This window comes from Durio zibethinus, chromosome 7 (genome assembly GCF_047325235.1).
Source record: "Durio zibethinus cultivar Kanyao isolate XHJ-2024 chromosome 7, ASM4732523v1, whole genome shotgun sequence".
Taxonomy (NCBI): domain Eukaryota; kingdom Viridiplantae; phylum Streptophyta; class Magnoliopsida; order Malvales; family Malvaceae; genus Durio; species Durio zibethinus.
The window spans coordinates 16,719,998-16,742,225 of NC_143168.1; the positions used below are offsets into that span (position 1 = coordinate 16,719,998).

The 22,228-nt window shown below is 31.1% G+C and overlaps 3 protein-coding genes across 6 annotated transcripts; 2 read left to right on the forward strand and 1 right to left on the reverse strand.

The window, feature by feature from the left end:
- The first annotated feature begins 357 nt into the window (after nt 1-357).
- Nucleotides 358-6,330, forward strand: LOC111276845 (WRKY transcription factor SUSIBA2-like). Of its 4 annotated transcripts, none has more exons than XR_002688581.2 (6): nt 358-876; nt 1,909-2,070; nt 3,093-3,973; nt 4,083-4,241; nt 4,500-5,319; nt 5,928-6,330. XR_002688581.2 is itself a non-coding variant. In XM_022862750.2 (5 exons), exons 1-5 carry the CDS (start codon nt 571-573, stop codon nt 5,248-5,250), a joined length of 2,259 nt encoding a protein of 752 aa, XP_022718485.2. In that variant the 5' UTR covers nt 358-570; the 3' UTR covers nt 5,251-5,459. The 4 variants fall into 4 exon arrangements, 1 of the variants encoding a protein (XP_022718485.2); XR_002688583.2 differs by having other exon boundaries at nt 5,958-6,330; XR_002688582.2 differs by having other exon boundaries at nt 5,963-6,330.
- A 1,984-nt stretch (nt 6,331-8,314) lies between these two features.
- Nucleotides 8,315-9,045, forward strand: LOC111276846 (protein METHYLENE BLUE SENSITIVITY 1-like). The gene has a single exon (XM_022862751.2). The coding sequence runs from the start codon at nt 8,470-8,472 to the stop codon at nt 8,782-8,784; it is 315 nt and encodes a 104-aa protein (XP_022718486.1). The 5' UTR covers nt 8,315-8,469; the 3' UTR covers nt 8,785-9,045.
- A 7,197-nt stretch (nt 9,046-16,242) lies between these two features.
- LOC111277711 (inositol diphosphatase DSP3-like) lies at nt 16,243-18,950 on the reverse strand. The gene is made up of 5 exons (XM_022864125.2): nt 18,493-18,950; nt 18,008-18,101; nt 17,420-17,477; nt 17,269-17,312; nt 16,243-16,807 (listed from the first exon to the last, which is right to left on the reverse strand). Exons 1-5 carry the CDS (start codon nt 18,669-18,671, stop codon nt 16,550-16,552), a joined length of 633 nt encoding a protein of 210 aa, XP_022719860.2. The 5' UTR covers nt 18,672-18,950; the 3' UTR covers nt 16,243-16,549.
- Between the last annotated feature and the right edge of the window lie 3,278 nt (nt 18,951-22,228).

Consider the following 22,228-nt stretch of genomic DNA (forward strand, 5'->3'; position numbering starts at 1 on the left):
ATCAATTCATTATCCTAATTTATAATTTTTTTTATTTTTTATCTTTTGGAATCACATAAAAAAAGGCACCTAGTGCTATCTCCAAATGTTATCTGCACTCGAGGCATTAAACGTTGTATTAACAGTTTTGCTGAGGAAAGGATAGTTTCTTTACAATAAAAATATAAAAATTAATATATTATTTTTTAAAATTCAAAGATTAATACCATATAGTCCTCAAAATTTAAGGAGCATGAAAGTCATTTAGTCTTTTTTTTTTTTTTTTTAATAAAAGCAATATAATAATTAAATTTTTTAATATGGTAAAAATATATATATGGTAAGACAAACAACAATCGAACAAACGAACTGTACCTTCGCCAACCGGACCAAAAAACTTTAAAAACGCTTTCTCCTTCCTTTCTTCTAAAATGTTCTGTTTCAAAACTTGAAAAGCTTCTGAAAATCATTCTCTCAAAATTTCAGCTCCAACCAATCACTGGAGCTAAACCCACTCCGAATCAAAAAACAAACCTAATTCCTAAATCACAGCTGCGTGACTTTAACACTCTCTTTCCCTTTTCCTTTTCCATGGACCACAATGTAACCGTTTTCACCAACCGCCAAGAATCCGTTACCGCTAATGACGATGATGATGCATCCAAAACCATTGGTCACGGTGGCGGAGGTGGCGGTTGTGGTAGGATAGGCGGCAGCATTGCGGAGAGGAGGGCGGCAAAGTGCGGGTTCAAAGCGGAGAGGATAAGTACGGCGAGGTTTCGGGCTTCCACTAGCCCATTGGGCTCCCCATCGGTCCCGTCGCCTTGCCTTACTATTCCTCCTGGGATTAGCCCCACTGCTTTGTTGGATTCTCCTATTATGTTGCCCAACGCTCAGGTACCAGTTTTTTTTTTACTAATTATGTATATTTTTCTCAATTAATAATTTTTTCCATGATTAAAGTTTTGAATGTTATGAAAACAGTTTTACAGAAAAAAATGAAGTATTTTATTATAATTGTCACAAAACCATCTTTAATGCTTCTTTTTTAGTGACAAAGCTCATCTTTTAGGCTTTGTTTGGTTGTTTATTTTTTGCTTTTTTTTTTTTTTTACCTTCACTATAGCAAAAAAGTCGATTAGATTATGAATTAAATTGTAATCTTTTTCAAGTATTAAAAGCTAAAGTTGTACTAATTAATTTGGGAATAATATATACTACTTAACAGCAATATAGAGTGTAATCATACTAAAAGTGGTATTCTAATGGAATGTGATTTTACAATTTTACTACTGTTTGGTTTAACTTTCTAGCACATCTGTAAGAAGCAGAAAGTAAATTAAAAGAAAAACAAACCTCAAAATATACTTATAACGCAAGGTCATGGTGTATGGATGTATAGATATCAGGCGTGTTTTGAGGTTTGCATCAGCATATAATTATTTCAATTACTTCTGTCATTGGCAGCCTCGAAAGGAAATATTTTAGTTGTCTCAATTGAATGCTAATAAAGGGTTCTTAATGTCTGGTGTTGTTGACTATAGTCTTACTTGATTCGTAATATTAGATCTGAACTCTGAACAACTTATACAAGTATATCTAAGGAGAGTTTTTTTTTTTGGCAATAATGAAGCTCAGTTAAATTAAGTGAAGCATTTTAGAAATTTTTATAAGTATTGATTTCTGAATGAATTGGATCATATTCTGTTCTATCAATCATATTTAAAAGGGAAAAAAAAACTCCACTAGTAAACAATGTTATTTAAATTTCTTATCTAAACTGTTTAAAGAAAATCATCATATACAAACCAAAGAAAGTTTTATCATTTTTAACTGATAGGAGAATTAATATCTCAAAGTTCTCGTTTCATGTTTAGCTCCAGATTTTTTCACTTGCATGTTCTCTAATGACTTCTGTTTCCGACATAGGCATCTCCCACTACTGGAACATTTCTGGTACCCCTTCTCAATCAGGATGGTCAAGTGCTGAATATTAGCAATGGGGATGGAGGCAGCAACATAGGTCCTTCCTTTACATTTAAGCCACAGAATATGGATTCTCAGCCAAGCTTTTCTAGTGTAGACGATCAGGTGATTTCCTTCTATTCTAGTTGTACTTTGTCATAAAGTTTAAATCCCTGCAGATGGCTTCCAGATTTACAAACTGTGTAGGCAAAACTTTGGCTTTTATGATTATGACTTCTATGTCTTGTTTTTCAACCTTCATTTGTTACTTAAATTCATTTCAACTTTATTTTACCTATTTGTCTATATAGAATTCTTCATTGTGCATTACTTTTCTTCTCCATTCCCTTTTGTGGTTCTCGTTGACATATTTTTTATTTTTGTTTTATGAAAGACCAATTAAGCAGACCAGTTTTATGGATCGAGATCATGTTCATTCTGCCATAAAACTGGCGATATTTGCTTTTGGGTAGATTTCTACTGCTCTCTATAAGATTAATCCCTTCTCTTTTATGGTTGATGAATTTTCCCTATTATTGTCAGTTTTTGTTCATTTGGGTTTGGGGAGTTAGTCAGTCCTGAACTTCTTCAGATGCAATACTATAAGGGTGTTAAAATAGGTATATGAAGAGCTAATTGTGCGGGTAAAAATATCCTTCTTTGAGAAGTTTGGTTGAAGTGGAATCCAAGTTATTCCTAATTCTATTAACCTTGTTCTACAGTAGGTAGATAGTCAGAATGTCATCTTTGTTTGTAGTGCTTGCAAGTTGATTGGTTTAGTTAATCACGTCAAAATTCTGTTTGCTTGTGGATATGCATGTCTTCAGATTTTCTGTTGTGATTAATCTGACTTTCAGTTTTTAGCATTAGTAGGAAAACTATTTTTGTTAGATAATATTGGGAACCTTCTGTTCATCTGTAGATTAATTTATGTCTAACATCACATATGTTCTTTATTATGGTTGATATGCATGATCATATCATTATGGGCAATTCTAAAGGGGAGTGACATCATCCTGGCAGGCAGTAGATTTTTGACAAGTTTATGGAATAGATTATCGAATGCAGTCCTTATCACCTGTCACATGCATATTTAGGTGTTTCATATAAAACACTATTTCAGTTAGTGATCAATTTTATTTTTGTAGGTTTCTTCCTCTTTCAATCTCGTTCAGAGTACTGAGGGTGATTATCAACCTCTTGTCCATTTGTATACAACTTTGGATTTTGAATTTGCTGCAGAGTTTTCCAAACAAGATGCTTTAACGAGTTTTGCTACAGATTCAGTCACCAACGTCAAAGTTTTAAATAACATTGTGAATGATAATGCTAATTTGGGATTCCATCCTTCTGAGTTAGCTGGTGATCAAACATCCATGCAGAAAGAGCCTCTTCATGGACAAGATGTCAGCACAAATCTTTCAGAAGCTGATCAGAAGGGGACAAACACTGCAATGGGAACAGCAAGAACATCAGAAGATGGATATAAATGGAGGAAGTATGGACAGAAACAGGTAAAGGGTAGTGAATATCCAAGAAGCTACTATAAATGTACCCATCCAAATTGCCAGGTGAAGAAGAAGGTAGAGCGTTCACTTGATGGCCAAATTACTGAAATCATCTACAAGGGTGCACACAATCACCCAAAGCCTCAGCCTTGTCTTCGCCAATCACTTGGGTCCACTTTATCATCTGATGAAATGTCAGAGACTGCAGAAGGCAGTGGAACTTGTGTCAAAGTTGAAGGTTGTTTAATTTGGAAAAATGCCCAAGCAGGTTCAAAGGATATTAAGCTTGGATCTGATTGGAGAGCCGATGGTCTAGAAAGAACATCCTCAACATCTGTTGTAACTGATCTTTCTGATCCACTATCAACTGCCCAAGGGAAATCTATTGGTGCATTTGAATCAGCTGATACCCCAGAGTTTTCATCAACGCTTGCCAGTCACGATGATGGGGCTACCCAGGGAAGTATATCACTCTGTGATGATGCAGCTAATGATGATGATGAGTCTGAGTCAAAAAGAAGGTAAGTTTCTGTATTAGTATACTTGTGGTTAATGAATGTGTATCCAATGGCCAATGCTATTAGCTTTTACTAGCATATATTTTACTTTGTTATATACTTTTAATTGCAGGAAGACAGAGACATGCTTGACTGAGATGAATGTGGCATCTGGGGCTCTCCGTGAACCAAGAGTTGTTGTGCAAATAGAAAGTGATGTGGACATACTCGATGATGGCTATCGTTGGAGGAAGTATGGACAGAAGGTTGTCAAAGGAAACCCTAATCCTAGGTACCAAAATTGTCAGTTGTCTCTCTTTTGCTCCATCTCATTTCTCTTGCATGTGAACTTAAATGAACCATCCAATGATGCAGGGGTAAATTTTATGTTTATGCTTCAAGCATTGCATGTTTCTGTTAGTTTTATGAGGGCTAAATTCATCTTATTTATTCTCAAAGCTTACCAAACCAAAAAAAAAAGAAAAAAAAAAGATCAAGCTTCATGCTTTCATATATAAGACCTATTGGAAATTTTTTGTTTGTCTTTTAGGAGCTACTACAAATGCACAAGTCCTGGATGTCCAGTGAGAAAGCATGTGGAAAGAGCTTCCCATAATATAAAATGTGTACTCACGACATACGATGGAAAACACAATCATGAAGTTCCAGCAGCCAGAAGCAGCAGTCATGTTAACTCAAGTGGTTTTAATTTACCCCCAATCGTGCCTAACACTCAAGCTGCTCTGGCATTATCCAGAAATACCCATGCTCTAAAGCCTGAAACTCCAATCCAAGATATTGCACCTCCTTTTGATCAAAAGCCTGAATTTAAAAATGAATATATGAGATTTGGTTTTCTTGGGGATTTCAGCAATGAGATGAAGCTTGGGGCAGCTTCTCTAGCTTCTGTTTACCAAATGAAGTTTCCTTCCTTCCAGAAAGCTATTCCTTTTAGCTCTTTTGGACTGAACCCAAATGACATTGCAACTCATTCATCTGGCTTAATTGCCTCAACAGTTCCAAATTTTCCAATTTCAGTGCCGTTGAATCTCCCAACACTTGCAAATCTACCATTGGCTGGTTTTGGTATTAATAATAGTGGAAAGTCAACTGGTCCAATTCACTCTTTCCTTCCAGGGCAACAGTTAAAAGAGAATGGTACAAGGTTTCATGGCATTAAACAGGAGCTAAAGAATGATAACCACTATGTTGCTTGCCTTCCCATTGTTGAACATACAAGTGCATCATCATCATCATCATCATCAGTCTATCAGCAGGCCAGTGGAAATTTTCCATCCTAGATTGCATTTTGCTTCTTACCAGAGTCTGTAAGATGTTGGCTTCTACTTGAGTTTCTCCAGAATTAAAAGGTTCTTTCTCTTGCCATGTTGCTGGATAGTTTTTCTCCTTCATAGTTGTGCTGTTTCTTATACAAATCTAACAAATATATGTACGTGATCCTTTATGATTTTCAATTTTATACATAGAAATTTAATATTACAAGTTAAAATGGGTTGTATCTTGTGCTTTGTGCATGAGTGTGAAAACTGTTTCTTAATGTTTTACTATTTAATTATTATACATATATGAAAGGAAAACATTGAGGCTCAAACGTAAGATCTCAGCTAATGTCCCCACCCACCCAATTATAGATTTAGGCTGTTCTCAGTTTCAATAACCAATGTACTGAAACTCATTTGATTTATTCGAAGCAACTGATGTCCTAACTATCCTTAATGTGAATGCTTTCATATCATATACTTTGAATTGAATATGACTTTCTCACATGCTATGTGGTGTGTGTATGTGTGTGTGTTTATTTTTAGGTATATTGAAGAATTAGGCATGGATATGAATCTATCAGTTGTGTCTGTTATGTCTGCTGCTAGAGAAGATTACTGATAAGTAGGTGCATGGATAGTTAAATATGTTACTATACCATGTTATATTCTTGAATGTCTTCTTTTTCCATTTGCAGTTTTAAATATCTTACTGTAGCTTACTTTAGACCAGGATCAAGCAGCGTGCGAAGTCTCCGGGTATATTAGGGCTAATTACACCTTGCTTAAAGGACTGCTTGCCGGATTTGCAATTTGCATATTTATCTATGCATTTTCTGTCCATTTTTTAGCGGGTATGGGATTGGCTATCTATTTTGCATACTTTCATTTTTTGGCCGAAGAAAACAATGGCAGGGCCAAGCAAGAAGCTGGTAAATGAGAGCTAGCTACAGGGACTCTTGTGGCAAGCAAAGAAGGTGATGGCAGTGTAGCTTGACCGGTTTTTTTTTTTTTCTCCCTTCATTTTGGCAATTGGACTTGATTACATTACAATAAAAGATGGAATGGCTTAGTTGAATGAAATAAAAGTATTTAGATGAAGTGCACGTTTGGGAAGAGTTTAATAGGTTTTTCATACTTAGGGAAATTATCAAATAAATTAATAGTGAAATTTTTAAACTTCAAGATGTGTTGGTAAAGTAACAAATACTCTTTAAGCTATAAATAAAAAATTTAAAAATTAATGAAAAGTGTGATATTGTGTAAGTTTTTTAGGTTTTGTTTGATTGGATGGATAAAAAAATGGAAAGATAAAAAATTGAAAGGGAAAAAAAGTACAAAGACATAATATATATATATATATATATATATATATGCACATTATGGTGTTTGGTTGAAAAGATGAAAAAGTTAAAACAAAAATGTAATTTTTTTATCAATTGCTTAATAGAGTTGAAAACTAAAAAAGAAAGAAAATAAAAATTATATGATTTTAATACTATAATTTTTTTTAAATTAAGAAGAAAAGATAAAGATTTAAATATGATAGATAATCTTGTAAATATATAACAAATATTCACATTTTTTTCTTTTTTTCCTTTTTTTTTCTAATTTTAAATTATTTATATTGGTAAATAAGTTTGGGAATGTTTATCTTTTTTATTATTATCTCACCTTTTTTTTTTATCAAGCACACGCAAAATTTATATTTTTGTACATTTTCATCGTTTCTTATTAATCCTTTCACTTTTTCACTCTACTAAACACACTTTTAATTTTGCTTATGAAGTTAAAAGTTTTCATTAATAATTTTAGTAGTAGAATTAAAAATTTTAACTGACAGTGAATGCATATTGAATTGAAAAAGTGGAAACTTATTATGTTACGGTTAGTATTTTATTTTATAAGTTTTTGTTGAATTTGGTAAATCAAATTTTGTATTAGATAATTTTATTTCATTTAAAATTAGGATAATCATAGATTACTATCTAGATTGATCGACCTGTAGGATTCTTTACATAATTTATTTTATTAACAATTTAATTGAAAATAACTTTGAAAAAACTTGAAACTTCAAATTAATCATTTTTACAAAAAATGAAAAAAGCCGTTAATCATGAGTTCACTTTCCTTCCTTCCATTATTTTTAATATAATTTTGATCATCATTTTGAAGTATGGCTTTTAGAATTCAAGTGAATCTTATAAATAAATAAATATATATATATATATATATATGGAAGAATCAATTTCTAAGTGCAACATTAAAAAATTTTATATTTTAATTAAAAAGTTTTTTTTTATTTTAATTATTGATAATACTATAATTTGAGTACTCAGTATGTGAAATGTGTTTTTTAAAATGAAGTTATGTTAGAAAAAGTAGGTAATTTTTTTAAGAGGTGAGTGGTTTTTAAAAAATGTATTTATAATTTTATATAAAAAAAAAAGACATTGATACCCTAATTTTATTTTATTGCTTTAATTTAATTTGATTTTAAATAAAATACTTAATTGAATTCAATTAAGGTCATTATTATTAATTTTGTAGGATGATCTTTCTATATTATATATTAGTAAAAATTATTATCCATTGAAACATTACTTCTGAACATATGATATAGTTTATTACATTTAAAAGAAAATTAATAAATAAATTAAATAAATTATAAAAATAAATATAAAATTAGACAAAATTTATTGAAAGTCAAAAAAAGAATTGTATGAAATTATTATTTTACATCAACAAATATCTTTTGTATTCAAATTATATTATATAATCACATTTATTAAAAAATCAATCATTTATTGCATATCATAAATATTAATCTATTGAAGTGAATATTAACTATTTAATTATTATATATAATATGTAATAACAATTAATTTTTTTATAATAATATAATTATGTAATATAATTTAAAAAATATATATTTACGAAAAAATAATACTTTCGTATAATTTTTTAAGAGTTGAACATGAAATTTATGTTTTTTTTTTTTATTTTTTTTAAATCATTGAAGCTAAAGACCACACGCTTACGCCACTACATAGATAAGCCTATAAATTCCCACTTTTCGCCCTTTACCCCGATAATTCTAACATAACACCTCCACCCCGAAAGCCAATACCACCGAAGAAAGAAAAAAAAAAAACCTAAAACAAAAAGCTCCTTGATCATCACCACCTAGGGTCTATTTTTTTTTTTTTTTTCCTATTTCATCTTTATCATCAATCAACCATGACAGGCAAAGCCAAACCCAAGAAACACACGGCCAAGGAAATCGCCTCCAAGATCGACGCCGCCACAACCAACCGAGGGGGCGGCAAGGCTGGATTAGCTGACCGTTCGGGGGTGGATAAGGGTGGACATGCCAAGTTCGAGTGTCCTCATTGCAAAACAACCGCTCCAGATTTGAAATCGATGCAGATTCATCATGATGCCAAGCATCCCAAGATTCCCTTTGAGGAGTCAAAGCTTGTGAATCTTCATGCTAATCAAGTTGTTGAGTCTTCCAAGCCTCGTCCTGGTGTTAGGGGTAGCCTTAAAAAGTGAAAAAAATTTGCTGTTTTGTTTAAGATTTCGTGTTTTGGGGATGTTAGGGAATCTGGGTTTGGTTCCTTTTTCTTTTTTCCGTTTTAATTGTTTGTCATGGTACTAGTAGAGATGGGAAAGAGCAAGGGGGTTTGGGGGAAAGAAGGTTGGATTTTTTTTGTAAGGCCTCCCTTGATTATGATGTATATTAATCCATCTTGATTATGATGATGATAATGTTATAACTTATTCACCTAATGCTAATGAAAAGTCTGTGGAATATGTGGTTCTTGTCTTGTATTTGTTTTTAATTTTTTGTGTTACTATTGATAGTTGAAGAACTTTGTTTCTTAGTAACATTTAAATGTGATTGCTTTCTTAATTTTGCTGGATTGCAACTTCTTTTGATGGCGCCTGGTACCTGAGCTTGTAATAACAAATTCTTATGATTGTGGTTTGACAGATGCTATGTGTTGCCTAATAGGCAGTGGGTTTAGTTTCTTTAGCTGGTTTATTGAGTATAACAGCTTGAATGACAACAACCGTGCATGTTGAAATGTTTGTATCTTTTAGTTTAAGATTTTAATATGATATACGGAGCATAAGAGCTTGAATTTGATAGTTACTTGGGATTAGGAGGGCTAAAAGAGGGTGTTTCCATGATGCCTCTGCTCCAGTAAATATTTTTTGTGCTGGCCCTATAGTGCTTCCATTTTTTCTAAGATTTATATACTTTGGTTACATGTTGTGGGATGCAGATACTGAACAAATGCATTTAATTACTGCTTTCAGGGTTTCATTTTAATACAATTGGAATTGGAGTTGAGAATGTTGTGTGATTGCCTAAGTTATGTTAGAATTAGTAATTGAGTGTTAAAATGTTATGTATTAGATCGTGATCTTTGTGGTTGGTAATGTCATTCCAAGAGTTCAAAATGTTGCTGCTGGGTAGATGAAAGCTTCATTTCGGTAAAGCTTACTGTGTTCTACATTGCTTATGTATGAGGTTATAATCTTGTGTAATGTTAAAATATGATCGATCTTGTCCTGTAACTTTGATGCTGTGATGTGATCTGATGGTGGTCAGGAAGGGTTATTTCTTGGTAATTGGTTCTGATTGTTCATGCTTTCCCTTTTACTTGGGGTTTTTATGCCTTTGAAAATTTTCTGAAGATTTGCTTTCAAATTTCTGCTTTTTGTTTTTTAACAAAGGAGGTCACGGCTTGGAATAAGAGAAGAGAGTGCAGTATTAGGTTTTGAACCTCAGACCTATCGGATGTCATCTCTTAAAAGTGGCTGGATGAGGTAAATTTGTGCTCTGTTTTCACCTTCATCTTACTACAAACATTTGTTCTTGTGAAAGATGGGATCTGGGCCCTTAAAATCCACAATCATATCATATTTCTTCCAGCAAATTTCTTCTCTTAGCCAATTAGATATAAGTAGTTATGCATATTGTTTTATGAAGAATTTAACCAGGGACTTGGGGTCAGGACTTTTAATGGTGTTCATTAACGAAGGAGTGCGGTTCGTTCGATAAATTCCTACCTCTCTATCTCTGAGATGTTTGCATTTTTCAAAACTCCATGGACATGCAGAAGAGAAATGCTATCCCCACTCAGACCAAGACATAACTTTGACTTGTTCAAATAACAATTAAGGTAAAGCAGGGTCAGGAACAACCATTCTTTTTATGATAAACAGATCCATTTTGCGAGTTTGTTATTACGGGTAGTTCCTACAAAGGATCAGACTAATGACGTATACAATACTTGAATTCTCGATGTAGATGCTACATAGTTGGTTCTCATCCTTAAGAGACTACGAGTGTAACAAAATACTTTTTAAGGTATTTTCCAGATACTGATCTCAGTATACAGAGTTATTGGATTATTACATTTCCTTCCTTTAGAGGACATAGAAATCAGAAAGTTGTCCCCAGCAACTACTCTGCAAATTGATGAGAAGTTGGTGGCAGTACCCAAAATTTTGAAGGATTCAAGAGAGTTTTACTGATTTATGAATACCATCACATGGCTTAATGAATAAACGTTTTTCTTGATTTGTACCTAAATAACTTGTAGCACGAAGATTGTTAAGTCTTGAAGTAAATCATGTTTTACATTAATGATGCCAACCCAGCACTAATTGCAATTTTATCACATTTAATCTTTGGGGAATTAATGAATTTCATAGATCTTATTATCGACATTTTCACAAAATTTTGAAGTTTGATTCATTTATTATTTCCATGCTCTTTCAGGCCAGCCAGGGAAAGCTTATGTTCCATCTTGGTCCATGCAATCCCTAAGAAAAAACAATTCCCATATCAATTAACATTAATTATTAATTGCAAAAAAGAAAAAAAAATCCATGCTACTTGCTTTCTATTTTGGAGAGAAAAAACATTAATTAAAATGGTAGAAGTTAACAAGTTAGTTTATCAATTATTTTTTAAAAAATGACATTTAAAAAATTTAAAATTTAAACTCAGAAGGCATAGTCAAAATAATGTATCACGTTTCTAAATTTTGAAACTGTATCAAATATAATTATAAAATTTTTAAAATACAATTGGATATAAAAGTTTTAGTTTTTTTTTATTACTATTATTATCACTATTGTTGTTATTGTTATTTTTTATAATTTAATAAAAATTTGATGATTCGTATATTCGTATTATATAAAATATTAAAATTCATGTGTTAATATTATATTTTATATAAAAATTATATTTTACAATTCATATCAACACAAAAATATGAAAAGTATTTTATTTTATTTTATTAAACTCATATATAGTTATTGTTAAAATTTTAAATTATATGACTTTCGTATCATTTTTTTGTATCATGTTCATATCGTATTATCATATCATATTTTAAATTGTCAAATCTATTTTAATACATTTAAATTAAGCCTTCATTGGATAGAATTTTTAGCTCCGCCTCTTGCCACGACCACCACTGCAACACTTTCTGGCAGTGTTTTTCACTGTGTCATTGATCAATTATGATAAGTGATATGTATATTGATTAGTTCAAAATTAACCCTAGTCGTCGATGCAACTGCAAGCTATAAATAAGACTTTATCACCTTCATTATCAAGGCATTTCCAACGTAATAATTCAATAAATTTTGTAAATTGAGAATTTAATTAGTTCAATTAATTTATATAATCATTTTAAAAAAATAATATCTAACAGTTAAAATTTTAAATCTTAATATTTACAATCTTTTTCTTTATTCTCTGGCCTTCTGTGTAAAAAAAAAAAAAATCCAACAATATCAAACATGGAAAGATTGAATAAAGAAATTAATGACATCCATAAACTTTTTTTTTTTTTTTTCTGGTGAATAACATCCATTATCTCCTCATACTTTGAAATCTGCATGTTTTTGGATAGAGAAGCTAAGTCCAATAACAAAAATTAGCTAATTGGGTTACGTCTAGCTATAAATTTTGGTGTTCACTATAATTCCAAATCACTTGCACCATACAGAACAAAATCTGAAGATTTTTTTTGAAAGTAGGAACTTCATTACTTGTATATAACTTCTGTCATTTGCAGCAATTTCATTAATAATATCCCGCACCTTTATTATCCCATGAGAAAATTCACCATCCGCTAACGCCATTTTCGTCAAAGAGTGGGAAACCATGTTTGCTTCGTGCCTTATAAACCAGCACTTCCACCTAGAAACATGAACCACAACTGCACCTCGTCGATTTTATGGCCTACAGAGGACAAGTTCTTCCCTTTAAGAGTAAGCTGCTTAATAACCCATTGTGCATCACCTTCTATCTAAACCTTATGGAAGCCCATTTCTATTCCCCATCTCACTGCTTCATATAAAGCCATTGCTTCAATTGCCGTAGGGTCTCTGCAACCATCTACTCTTTTGCGCATAGCACCCAGTATTTCTCCTAAGAGTTTGTGGCCACCACCCCTATGCCTCAATTTCCTTCCATTGTATCCAGTGCTCCATCAAAATTTATTTTGATGGTGTCCTCTATGGGGACTTTCCATCTCATTTGTTCCTTCACTACCGCCTCACCTCTCCTAATCTTAGTTCTTTGATATTCCTTCAGGTAGTTGGATGCAAAGCTGGCCGTGGCCTGGTAACTTCTCTGTATCTGGTTTTTAACTGCATTGTTTCTGGTTGACCAAATTGCCCAGGCTAGAGTGAATAGCCTTTCCATTGTATTTCCTTCGTTACTTTTTGTAGCCATGCCTAGCCACTGTATTATATTGTGCCAATGCTGCCCCATCCAATCATTACCCATGCCCGCCTCCTTCCAAACCTCCACTGCATGTTAACATTCCACAATTGCGTGTAATACTGTTTCAGCAGTTAAACCACATCTCGAGCAATGACCATCCTCACATATGTTCCTTCTTTTCAGGTTCTCATAACACATCCTCCAGGCAAAAACTCTGATCTTGTTTGGGATGTCAGCTCTTCATATCTCCTCCAAATTGGCAGTTCTCTTACACTATCTCGTGTTTGTTCGTTACTCTGGTTTTCAGCCCCATTACTTTGCTGGTCAGCTGACAATAATACTCTGAACCCGCTCCTCAAGCTATAGTGACCATTCTTATTAAAATGCCACACCAGCCCTCTTAATCTCCAAGGTTACTCAAAGATATTAACCTGATCTCCTTAATTATATTGCATGGAAATAAAGTAGTAGTAATATCCCACTGACTAGGTGATTCGGCTATTAAGTCCTTCACTTTAATATCTGAGACTTCCACATCATCCCTTGGGGTTGGAATAAAGCCGTCCTCCTTAAGTATCCAAGGATCACTCCAAACATTTATATCCTCCCCATTACCCACTCTCCACCGAGCTCCCAGACGCAACACTTCTCTTCCGGCACAAATGCTTTTCCATAAATACGATGAAGTCCGTCCCTCTTTGGCCTCCAGAAAAGAGCATGTGGGGAAATGTTTCTCTTTTAGAACCCTGTACACCAAGAAGGATGAATTATGCAGCAGGCGCCAGCCTTGCTTTGCCAGTAAAGCTTCGTTAAAAGAGTTCATCTCTCTGAAACCCATGCCACCCTCCCATTCTCCTTTGCAAAGCTTCCTCCATGAGAGCCAATGGATCCCATTCCCATTCCCACCACTTCTCCCCCAGTATCTACTCATATTCAATTCTTTGTGAAGGCTTCGAGGTAGCATGAAACAGGACAAAGCATATGTAGCCATAGACTGTAATATCGCTTTGACAAAGACTTCCCTCTCTTCATCCGAAATCAGCGTCTGGCTCCAAGACTGTACTCTTTGCCGCATATTGTTTGCTATACCTCTGAGTGTCTTCCTCTTTTCTCTCCCAAACATCATTGGCAAACCTAAATACTTTTCTGGGCTGTTGGTGACTTGAATCCCAAACATATTCATCACTGTCTCTTGCTTATTTCTGTCAGTATTCCTGCTGAAAAACAATCATAAATCTGAAGATCTTTATTATGATAGAATTGGGGGAAAAAAAATCTCTAGAATCAAGTATTACGAGATAATTTTGATGAAATAACAAGTTATAATCATAATAATGTATTTCATCCATTTATAAAAAATCACTGAACAATAAAACAAAATAAATTAGAATATAATTAGATAAATCTAATATAAAGTTAAACTAAATCCACTTATAGTATGTATAATCATATCATATATATTGATTATATGATTTTGATTATGATAGACTAGGACAGAATTTAATAGCATAGACTTTTTTGTGTAATTTTCATTGTGAGATAGATTATTTAAGTAAACGAAATAATGATTGAAAAGAATATAATGAATAAATAAGAAAAGTGCATCAACAATAATATGAGTAATGTGAATAAAATAAAAAATTTTCAATTAATATTGATTATTAGTAAATAAATATTTTGAACATGATATTGAATCCTATATTTGTTCTATAATCATATATTATGAAATACTTTCATTAAACAATAACAACATCAGTATTACAAATAGAATTGGATGATGAATCTACCCAGACAAACTGATCACCCGACAATCAACTCCAGCAATGTTAACAGCTAATGAATTTCTGTTCCACTAATATGGCCAAAGTCGCATGTAAAAGGAGAAAAAAAAAAACCCATCCCTTGCTCCATCCCAATAGGACTTGAGCTTTTTTTTTTACTCTTCCACTGCTAGGCTAGCGTCCCTTTCTACAATGACTGATTCAAAACCCCTTTGCCTAACTAGAACAATCCTAAACAGGATCTTTGCCATCATTTCAGCATGCAACGTATTATGCACATGGGAAACTTTAGTGATAGAACTCAACAAAACTTGACCCCAGCCATTCCCCACAACTGCTCCTAGGCCCGCGCTTCTTGCTCGTAAATCAACTGCTGCTTCCACATTAACTTTCGCCTCGTGCTCCCTGGGTGGTGAGCATCTCTTTGCTAGGCATGTTCGATTACCGTCCATAGCAGAGCCCCTTTAACATCTCCATATTTTCTGCCAATCGTCTAGCTTTGTTAGCTGTTACTCTTATCGATTCACTAGATGAGCTTATGCAAACAACGGTTCCTGTTCGACTATAACAATGAAAGGACGTACAAACCTACCTCCAGAACCTTTGTTTGATGAGCTTTGATCAAAAAATTCAATCTAAATACTGCTGAAGCTGACCACGTCTCCGAGAAGCTAAGGTATCCAGTTGCATATACTTTCCCACCCACACAAAAAAGATATGGTAGAGGGTTTCACATGCATCATCACATACACAACAAATGTTGTCCTGTACATCACCGTTCCTTTGGCTAAGTCTCTTCAGCTGGTAGGATACTCCAGATTAATGTCCACACAAAGAATTTGATCTTTGGTAGCACCTTTGCATATTTTCCGTATGGGCGATCTTAACTCTCTTTCAGCACATTCTTTCCCCAAGCAATGCTCTGGCCACAAAGTAAGCTGACTTCACAGCGAATATTCCCAACGAGTCTATCCTTTTTTTTTTAGTGAATCGTTTATATTCTAATACATATATTTTTTATAACGGGAATATTAATATACGTACGTTAATGTTTAATAAAGATAAATATTTAAAAATAAATAAATAAAAAGTGGTTACATCTACAAAACATTCATCATATAAATTATGTACTTATGAATAATTAATTTTCATAAATTTAATTTTTAATTTTAATTTAATTATAGTTTATTCTTGAATTACCATTATCGAATATAAATCATTAACTCATGAATAATTACTTTTTATATATTTAATTTTAATTTAATTATACTTCATTATTAATATTATCGTAATTGATAGCATTTCGTTATTAATGAAACATACTTACATTGACATTAGCATATATTAAGCATATATCAATGTCATTATATCGGCATTATCAATGTTATTGCTGCCAATCAACCTTTGGAAGCCTTGGTTGATTCCCAATAAACAGAGAAACATGGTTAACTGATGCATTCGTACATTGTGAGAGAGAGAAAGAAACCAATTTCTTCATTTATCTTTCCCCGTAAAAATTTCAATAAATGCAAACTTCTTGTTCTGGTATAATAGAACTACAAAACCTAGAAATGCCAATTAGGACTTGCAGAAATGCTTCTCCACCTATCCTATCTATAACAACTAATTTCCAAAGGGAAAGTCCACCTACACTATTTGTTTTAAAAGCTGTATAAGAGCAATTGAAAAACTGATTTTAAGCAACCACTCTGGACAAAACCTATATGTAACAATGATGAGAAAAGTGAGTTCCTGAGTAAAACAACGGTGTGCGGATCATCTAAATCGAAGTTATTTGGGGATTCTGTACAGTCTCTTCTCTGTAAAGCAACCGCCTCTTTTTAGAACCGTATCCTTGGTACTGATAAATGATGCTGTGAAGACACTGCCTGATGCATATGATATCAAATGTTTCTATAAATCTCAAATCAGTTGTCCTGGATTTGATGCCAGCAAAATGTTGATACTCCTCAAATACAGATGACAGACACCAATTCTGCAATTTCCTCAAGCAACCAACAAGGCTACCTGTGCGATGCTGCATGAAATTGAAAAAAAAATGTCACAACTGCCATAATTTTTAAATAAATGAAATTAATCCTTACAATGTCACTGAAAAAAGAACAAAATTCCAGTATTAAACCCAATAAAATACTTATCCACTGAAAACTAAGTGCCCAAATGAGTTACAATATCCAAATAGAACTTATCTTTTCTCTATCAATAAAACCAACCAAAAACTGCACCAAAAAGACATAGTTGTTTCCGTATAGCTTCCATTAATTCAACTTAAAAGCCATATAATTCATGCAAATTGATCATTTATAGGAACATCTTATCAGCCAACCTAAACCTTTAAAGGAAACTCAAGCCCAACCACACAAATGGTACCATAAACATATAACATCAACAAGCAAAAACTCATTTATAAGTTCCACAAGCTAAGCTAACATTTATACAGGGAAGAAAGCACAAGTAATAGCTGAATTTAGACTTTACCTTTCCACGTTTGCAATGGATCAAAACAGGATGATTTCTCACATCTGTAAACAAACAATAAAAATATCTTAGAAATCCATAAAGCTAGGACATCTAGTAAGGAAAAAAATGAAACTAAATCAGTCAATTCCATGGTTTATGAATTCAATACCAATTAAGATCTTGAGGGCCCTGCTGATGGCATCCTTGAGACTAACAACAGAAGGCTCCTGCAAACACAAACGATGGTAAAAAAAATAATAATATAAACCAAAAAATAACCCGAATGAGCTATTGGGAATCAAATGTTCATTTAATGACAGATATATATCCAGACTTAGCGTTAAGTTGTCTTCAATTTTAAGATAAGTTATAATTGATTTTCTACAATCATTTATGATGTATCCATACCGCACACGCAACATTTTTCTTGACCAGCAGGTTGCTGAATTGCTATCATCTAATAAGTCCAAGAACTAAATAAGTACATTCTTGACCAAATTTCGATATGTTATATGGTCAAACTTTGAACGTAAATCCTTTTCACCAATAGTGATCCAAAAATCTCATGATATTTTAGTAATTCTAAAAATTCTTCTGACACAAAGCTGTATTAGACTGGCAAGGATTCAACTTCATATATTCAAATATGCAAACAAATCAAATTCAACAAGTATATGCTAAAATTGATCTGTATATGAAAACCTCTCTAAAAAATTTCCGTAAAAGCAGAGTAGAAAGCGTAGGAAAAAAAAAATACCGTTTTCCCTTCAATGCCAAATTGGAAAAGCCGGATATTATGAGATCGGAGAAACTCCAAATTTTCCTCAGGATAGGGCTCTGGACACAAATATCTGTTCAAATTAAAAAAAAAAGAAGTTATTTTCCAACAGAAAAAAGGCACCTTCAGTAGTCACTCGTCAAATTTTAATTTTATTCTATTTTAAAGAAAATAATAACTTGCATGTCAAAAATTAATTATTTAATCTTTTTAACATCCCTTTTTGTTTTTTATCGTCCATTTTTATTTTCTTAGCAACCAAGCAAGTAAAAAGGAAAAGGGAAAATAAAATATTTTACTTTAAAAAATCTTCTTAAATTTTCAGAAAATTAAACCTCCAAAAAGTGAAAAATGATATGAAAAAAATAATTACCAATGCGACGAAAAAATTCGCTTCATTAATGCAACCAAAAACGAAATTGAATTTTTTTATGAAAAAAAAAAGAAAGAAAGAAAAAACGTACATGATGGTTCGAAGATTTAGGGTTTCTAAGAAAGCGAAATTGCAGGGTTGAGGGAAACTAGATCTGTAAATGCCTTCTTCAACCATCGAAAAATTAGGCGGCGGCTCCATTACGACGTCGTTCCTTTCTTCTTCTTCTTCTTCTTCTTCTTCTTCTTCTTCTTCTACAATGACGCCCATCTCTCCTCCCCTCTCTCTCTTTTTTCTTTCGAGTATTGAAAACAAAAAAAAAATAAAAGAAAAAAAACAACAAAAAAGCAGCGATCGAAACCTACAACGAAAACGAAGAACAGCTAATGGTTGGTTATGAATAGAAGGTTTCGGTTTGGTTTCTTTTTATAAGGCTAAAAAGGACACCGTCCCACTTGTCAGTTAGGATTCTGATTCCACCTATAACAAAACTCCTCCGAGAGGGAATTGGCCTGAGACTGGGAGTTGTATTGAGAGATTTTATTACTTTGGCATTTTGTTTTGTTTTAAATTTAATTAATAATGTGGCCAAAGGGTAAAAGAGAAAACAATTACTATTATTATTATTTTTTTTTATTAAAAGGAAGGGGTAAAAGTGGAAAATGGAGGGCGGCATAAAGGTTAAGAAAGTGATTGGATTTGGAAGTGGTCTATTTGGACTTGAATTTGGATTTTGTGAATATTCTTTGAATGCTTTTAATTCTCACACATGGTAAGTCCTTTTCGTTTTGAAATTTCTTTTGGGTTGGAAAAAGTTAAAAGAAATTATATATTCGTAACTGGGATTCTTTAAAATAATATTTAAAGTGAGATCTTTTTTTCAATAGGAAATTTAAGCGTTAGAAACCCTTTCCCTCTAATTTCTCATTTATTTTCTCGAAAGTTAAATAAAAATTTGATTTTCGTGTATATAATATCAATTTTTTTTTTTTTGTAAATTTTATGTTCCGTTACTTTTAATAGCAAAAAAGTAAAAAAATATAAAAATTAATTTTGAAATATAAAAATAATAAACTTAAATGTTAAAAAAATATAATTTTGAAACATAAAAAAATGCAAGGTATGCAAAAAAAAATATAGAAAGATATTGTTTTTTACATATTAATAAAAATTTTAAACATCACAAATATGATTAAAAAATTATCAAATATCTAAATATATTATAATTAAGTAAATTAATAAATTAATATAATAATTAATTTTATATGTGACAACATTTTAAATCTTAATTGGTTTACAAATTTTATTGTTCATATATAAAATGTACACACATAGATTAGTCAAGTTGGTACAAAAAGGAATTTTAATTTTTTTTTTCAATCAAAGAGTTTGATTTTTATGAAAGTATTTTAAAAATAAAATCTTGAATAAATTAAATTAATACGAATAATGCACCTTTATGATCTCTTAAGAAAAGAATTAATTAAGACAAATGAATAGATTCATTTACTAACTAAATTTTTAAAAAAGGATGACACAAATATATGCAGAAGACCGAATTGCAAGTTTTTTTTTTTTTTGATATTTTTTATTTTTATAATAAGCTTTAGCTAAACTTATAAAGCTAAATCCGAAGAAAAAAAATATATTGCAAAACTAATGAAAAGTTTGGACCTACATGTGAAAATATTTTATACTAAATAAATTTTTTATTTAATTTTAATTTTAAATATGTTTTTTAAATATTAAAATATAATATAAAAATAATTTTAAAATAAAAAGGACTTAAATACAGTATTAAAAGAGCCGGTCCTTTGATGAACCTTTCGAAGTACCAACTGCTTTCTAACTCGACCCCGACTCGGTCTATAAAAATTTCTAGAGTTCTAGTCTTTTACACGTATTTGTGGGTCTGTATGGTTTTCAAAATTTTTGGCGTTTCTTTGCTTTTCATTAGCTTAACCTTCTTTTTTTTCTAATTATTAATGTTTTCTTTGACATTCGTTTGTTGCACAAGGATGAAATTTTAAAACTTTATAAACGATTTTAGAATATTATCATATATTTTTTTATATAATTTATTAATTTTTAAAAATATTATGTTTTAATGTTATGATCTTGTTGATGAAATTTTTAAATAAACGGTTAATAAGATAATTTTTGTTTTAATTATTAATGTTATGTATACGTTAAAAGATAAAAGAGATATTGCTAACATCATATCGGAATTTTTATTATCATAAACTTGACAGAATTAACATATTAAATGAATTAATATAAATTTTAATAATTTAATAAATTCATATAATAATTTTAAAATATTATATTTAGTAGGTGTCTGATTCTTACAATTACTTTTCTTATTATCAACTATAACCTCTTTCGTTGAAAGCAATTCACTTTTATTTAAATATAATTTTGAATAAATTAAGGTTTTTAAATTTAGATATTTCAAACTTCTTAAAAAAAAAAAAAGCATCCATATCTTCTCGAGGCAAGATTTTTTTTTTCTTTTATAATTATTTAAGGTTGACTTTATTGGTTACTAGTAAATGTGTAATCGAGTTGAGTCGAGTCGAGACAGTGAGAAGTTCGAATTCGAGTTCGACTTTCAATTCGTGGTTCGATATTTGATTCAAACTCGATCGAGTTTTATTTTTTTAACTCGAACTCGATTTATGATCGAAATCAAGTTATTCGAGCACACTCGATTAAGCTCGATTAATATGTAAAAATAAGTTCGATTCTTATACTCAACAAGAACTTAATTATTTGTACTTGAATTCGAATTCGAAATATTTTATTAATTAAAATAATAAAAAATATTTAAATATAAAAATTCATTTAGGTTCGTGAACTACTTGAATCAGGTATAAGAATACTCGAATTCGGTTCGATCGATGAATCGAGTTACTCGAGTTCGACTCAATAATAATCGAACCGAATTCGAGTTTTATTCAAATCAAATCCGAATAATTTGTAAGTACTAATATATCATTTATACTCTTAATTATTAGCTCTTTTACCCCACACTCAGCAGCGATTTTTTTTTTAAGTAATGTACAAAAGAAATAATAAAAAGTGAAAAATAAAGTAAATCCTGAATTAAATTTGCAATTAAAATAGGATGATGTAATACATATAAAAAAGTTTAATTTTATCCAATAAACGTAAATTCATATCCTAAATTAAAAAGATAAAATAACATTTTAGTTTTAATGTAAGTAAACATTAGTGTTTAGTGACGGTTGCTATTGACAGTAACATTCTTTGTGCTCATTCTCATATTTTTATTTTTAATATATTTATTATTATTTTAATATAAAATAATAAAAATTTTAATGCACATAAAATATTATAAAAATATTAAAAGTTAAAAAAACTTTAAATATAATATTTAATAAGTGTGATTATTATTTTGTTATTGACTTTTCATGTTATGTTAGGAGTAATGTGTTTTTTTTTTAAATTATTTTATCGATTGTATATTTTTTGATTTTATTGTATATTATATTTTTTTGTAAAAAAATAAAAATAAAAACAGTGCAAAAATAAAATTCTTAATGAAATAATTTTGATTTTTATTTATTTTATATTTATATTTATATTTATATTTATTATTATATATTTTTCATACTTTAATCTTTTGTTTATTATAAATAATAAATGAAAACTTTTAATATTTTGAAATTTTCTTTCCTTAGAATCTTTTTGCTTTTTGCCAATGACCGCCATTGAGAACTTAAATTGGATTTTCCTTACTTGAGGACAATTTTTTATTATTATTATTATTATTAATTCATTGGTGATTATTGATTATTGATATT

What these genes read in the sequence shown, in the direction of transcription:
- LOC111277711 (XM_022864125.2), bottom strand. Translation starts at nt 18,671, where the DNA reads ATGGGCGTCATTGTAGAAGAAGAAGAAGAAGAAGAAGAAGAAGAAGAA. An exon ending in CTAAATCTTCGAACCATCAT is followed by an intron (nt 18,102 to 18,492) that starts GTACGTTTTTTC and finishes TAATTTGAACAG; the next exon opens with ATATTTGTGTCCAGAGCCCT. An exon ending in TTGGCATTGAAGGGAAAACG is followed by an intron (nt 17,478 to 18,007) that starts GTATTTTTTTTT and finishes TTGTGTTTGCAG; the next exon opens with GAGCCTTCTGTTGTTAGTCT.
- LOC111276845 (XM_022862750.2), top strand. Translation starts at nt 571, where the DNA reads ATGGACCACAATGTAACCGTTTTCACCAACCGCCAAGAATCCGTTACC. An exon ending in TTTCTAGTGTAGACGATCAG is followed by an intron (nt 2,071 to 3,092) that starts GTGATTTCCTTC and finishes TTATTTTTGTAG; the next exon opens with GTTTCTTCCTCTTTCAATCT. An exon ending in GAGTCTGAGTCAAAAAGAAG is followed by an intron (nt 3,974 to 4,082) that starts GTAAGTTTCTGT and finishes TTTTAATTGCAG; the next exon opens with GAAGACAGAGACATGCTTGA.
- LOC111276846 (XM_022862751.2), top strand. Translation starts at nt 8,470, where the DNA reads ATGACAGGCAAAGCCAAACCCAAGAAACACACGGCCAAGGAAATCGCC.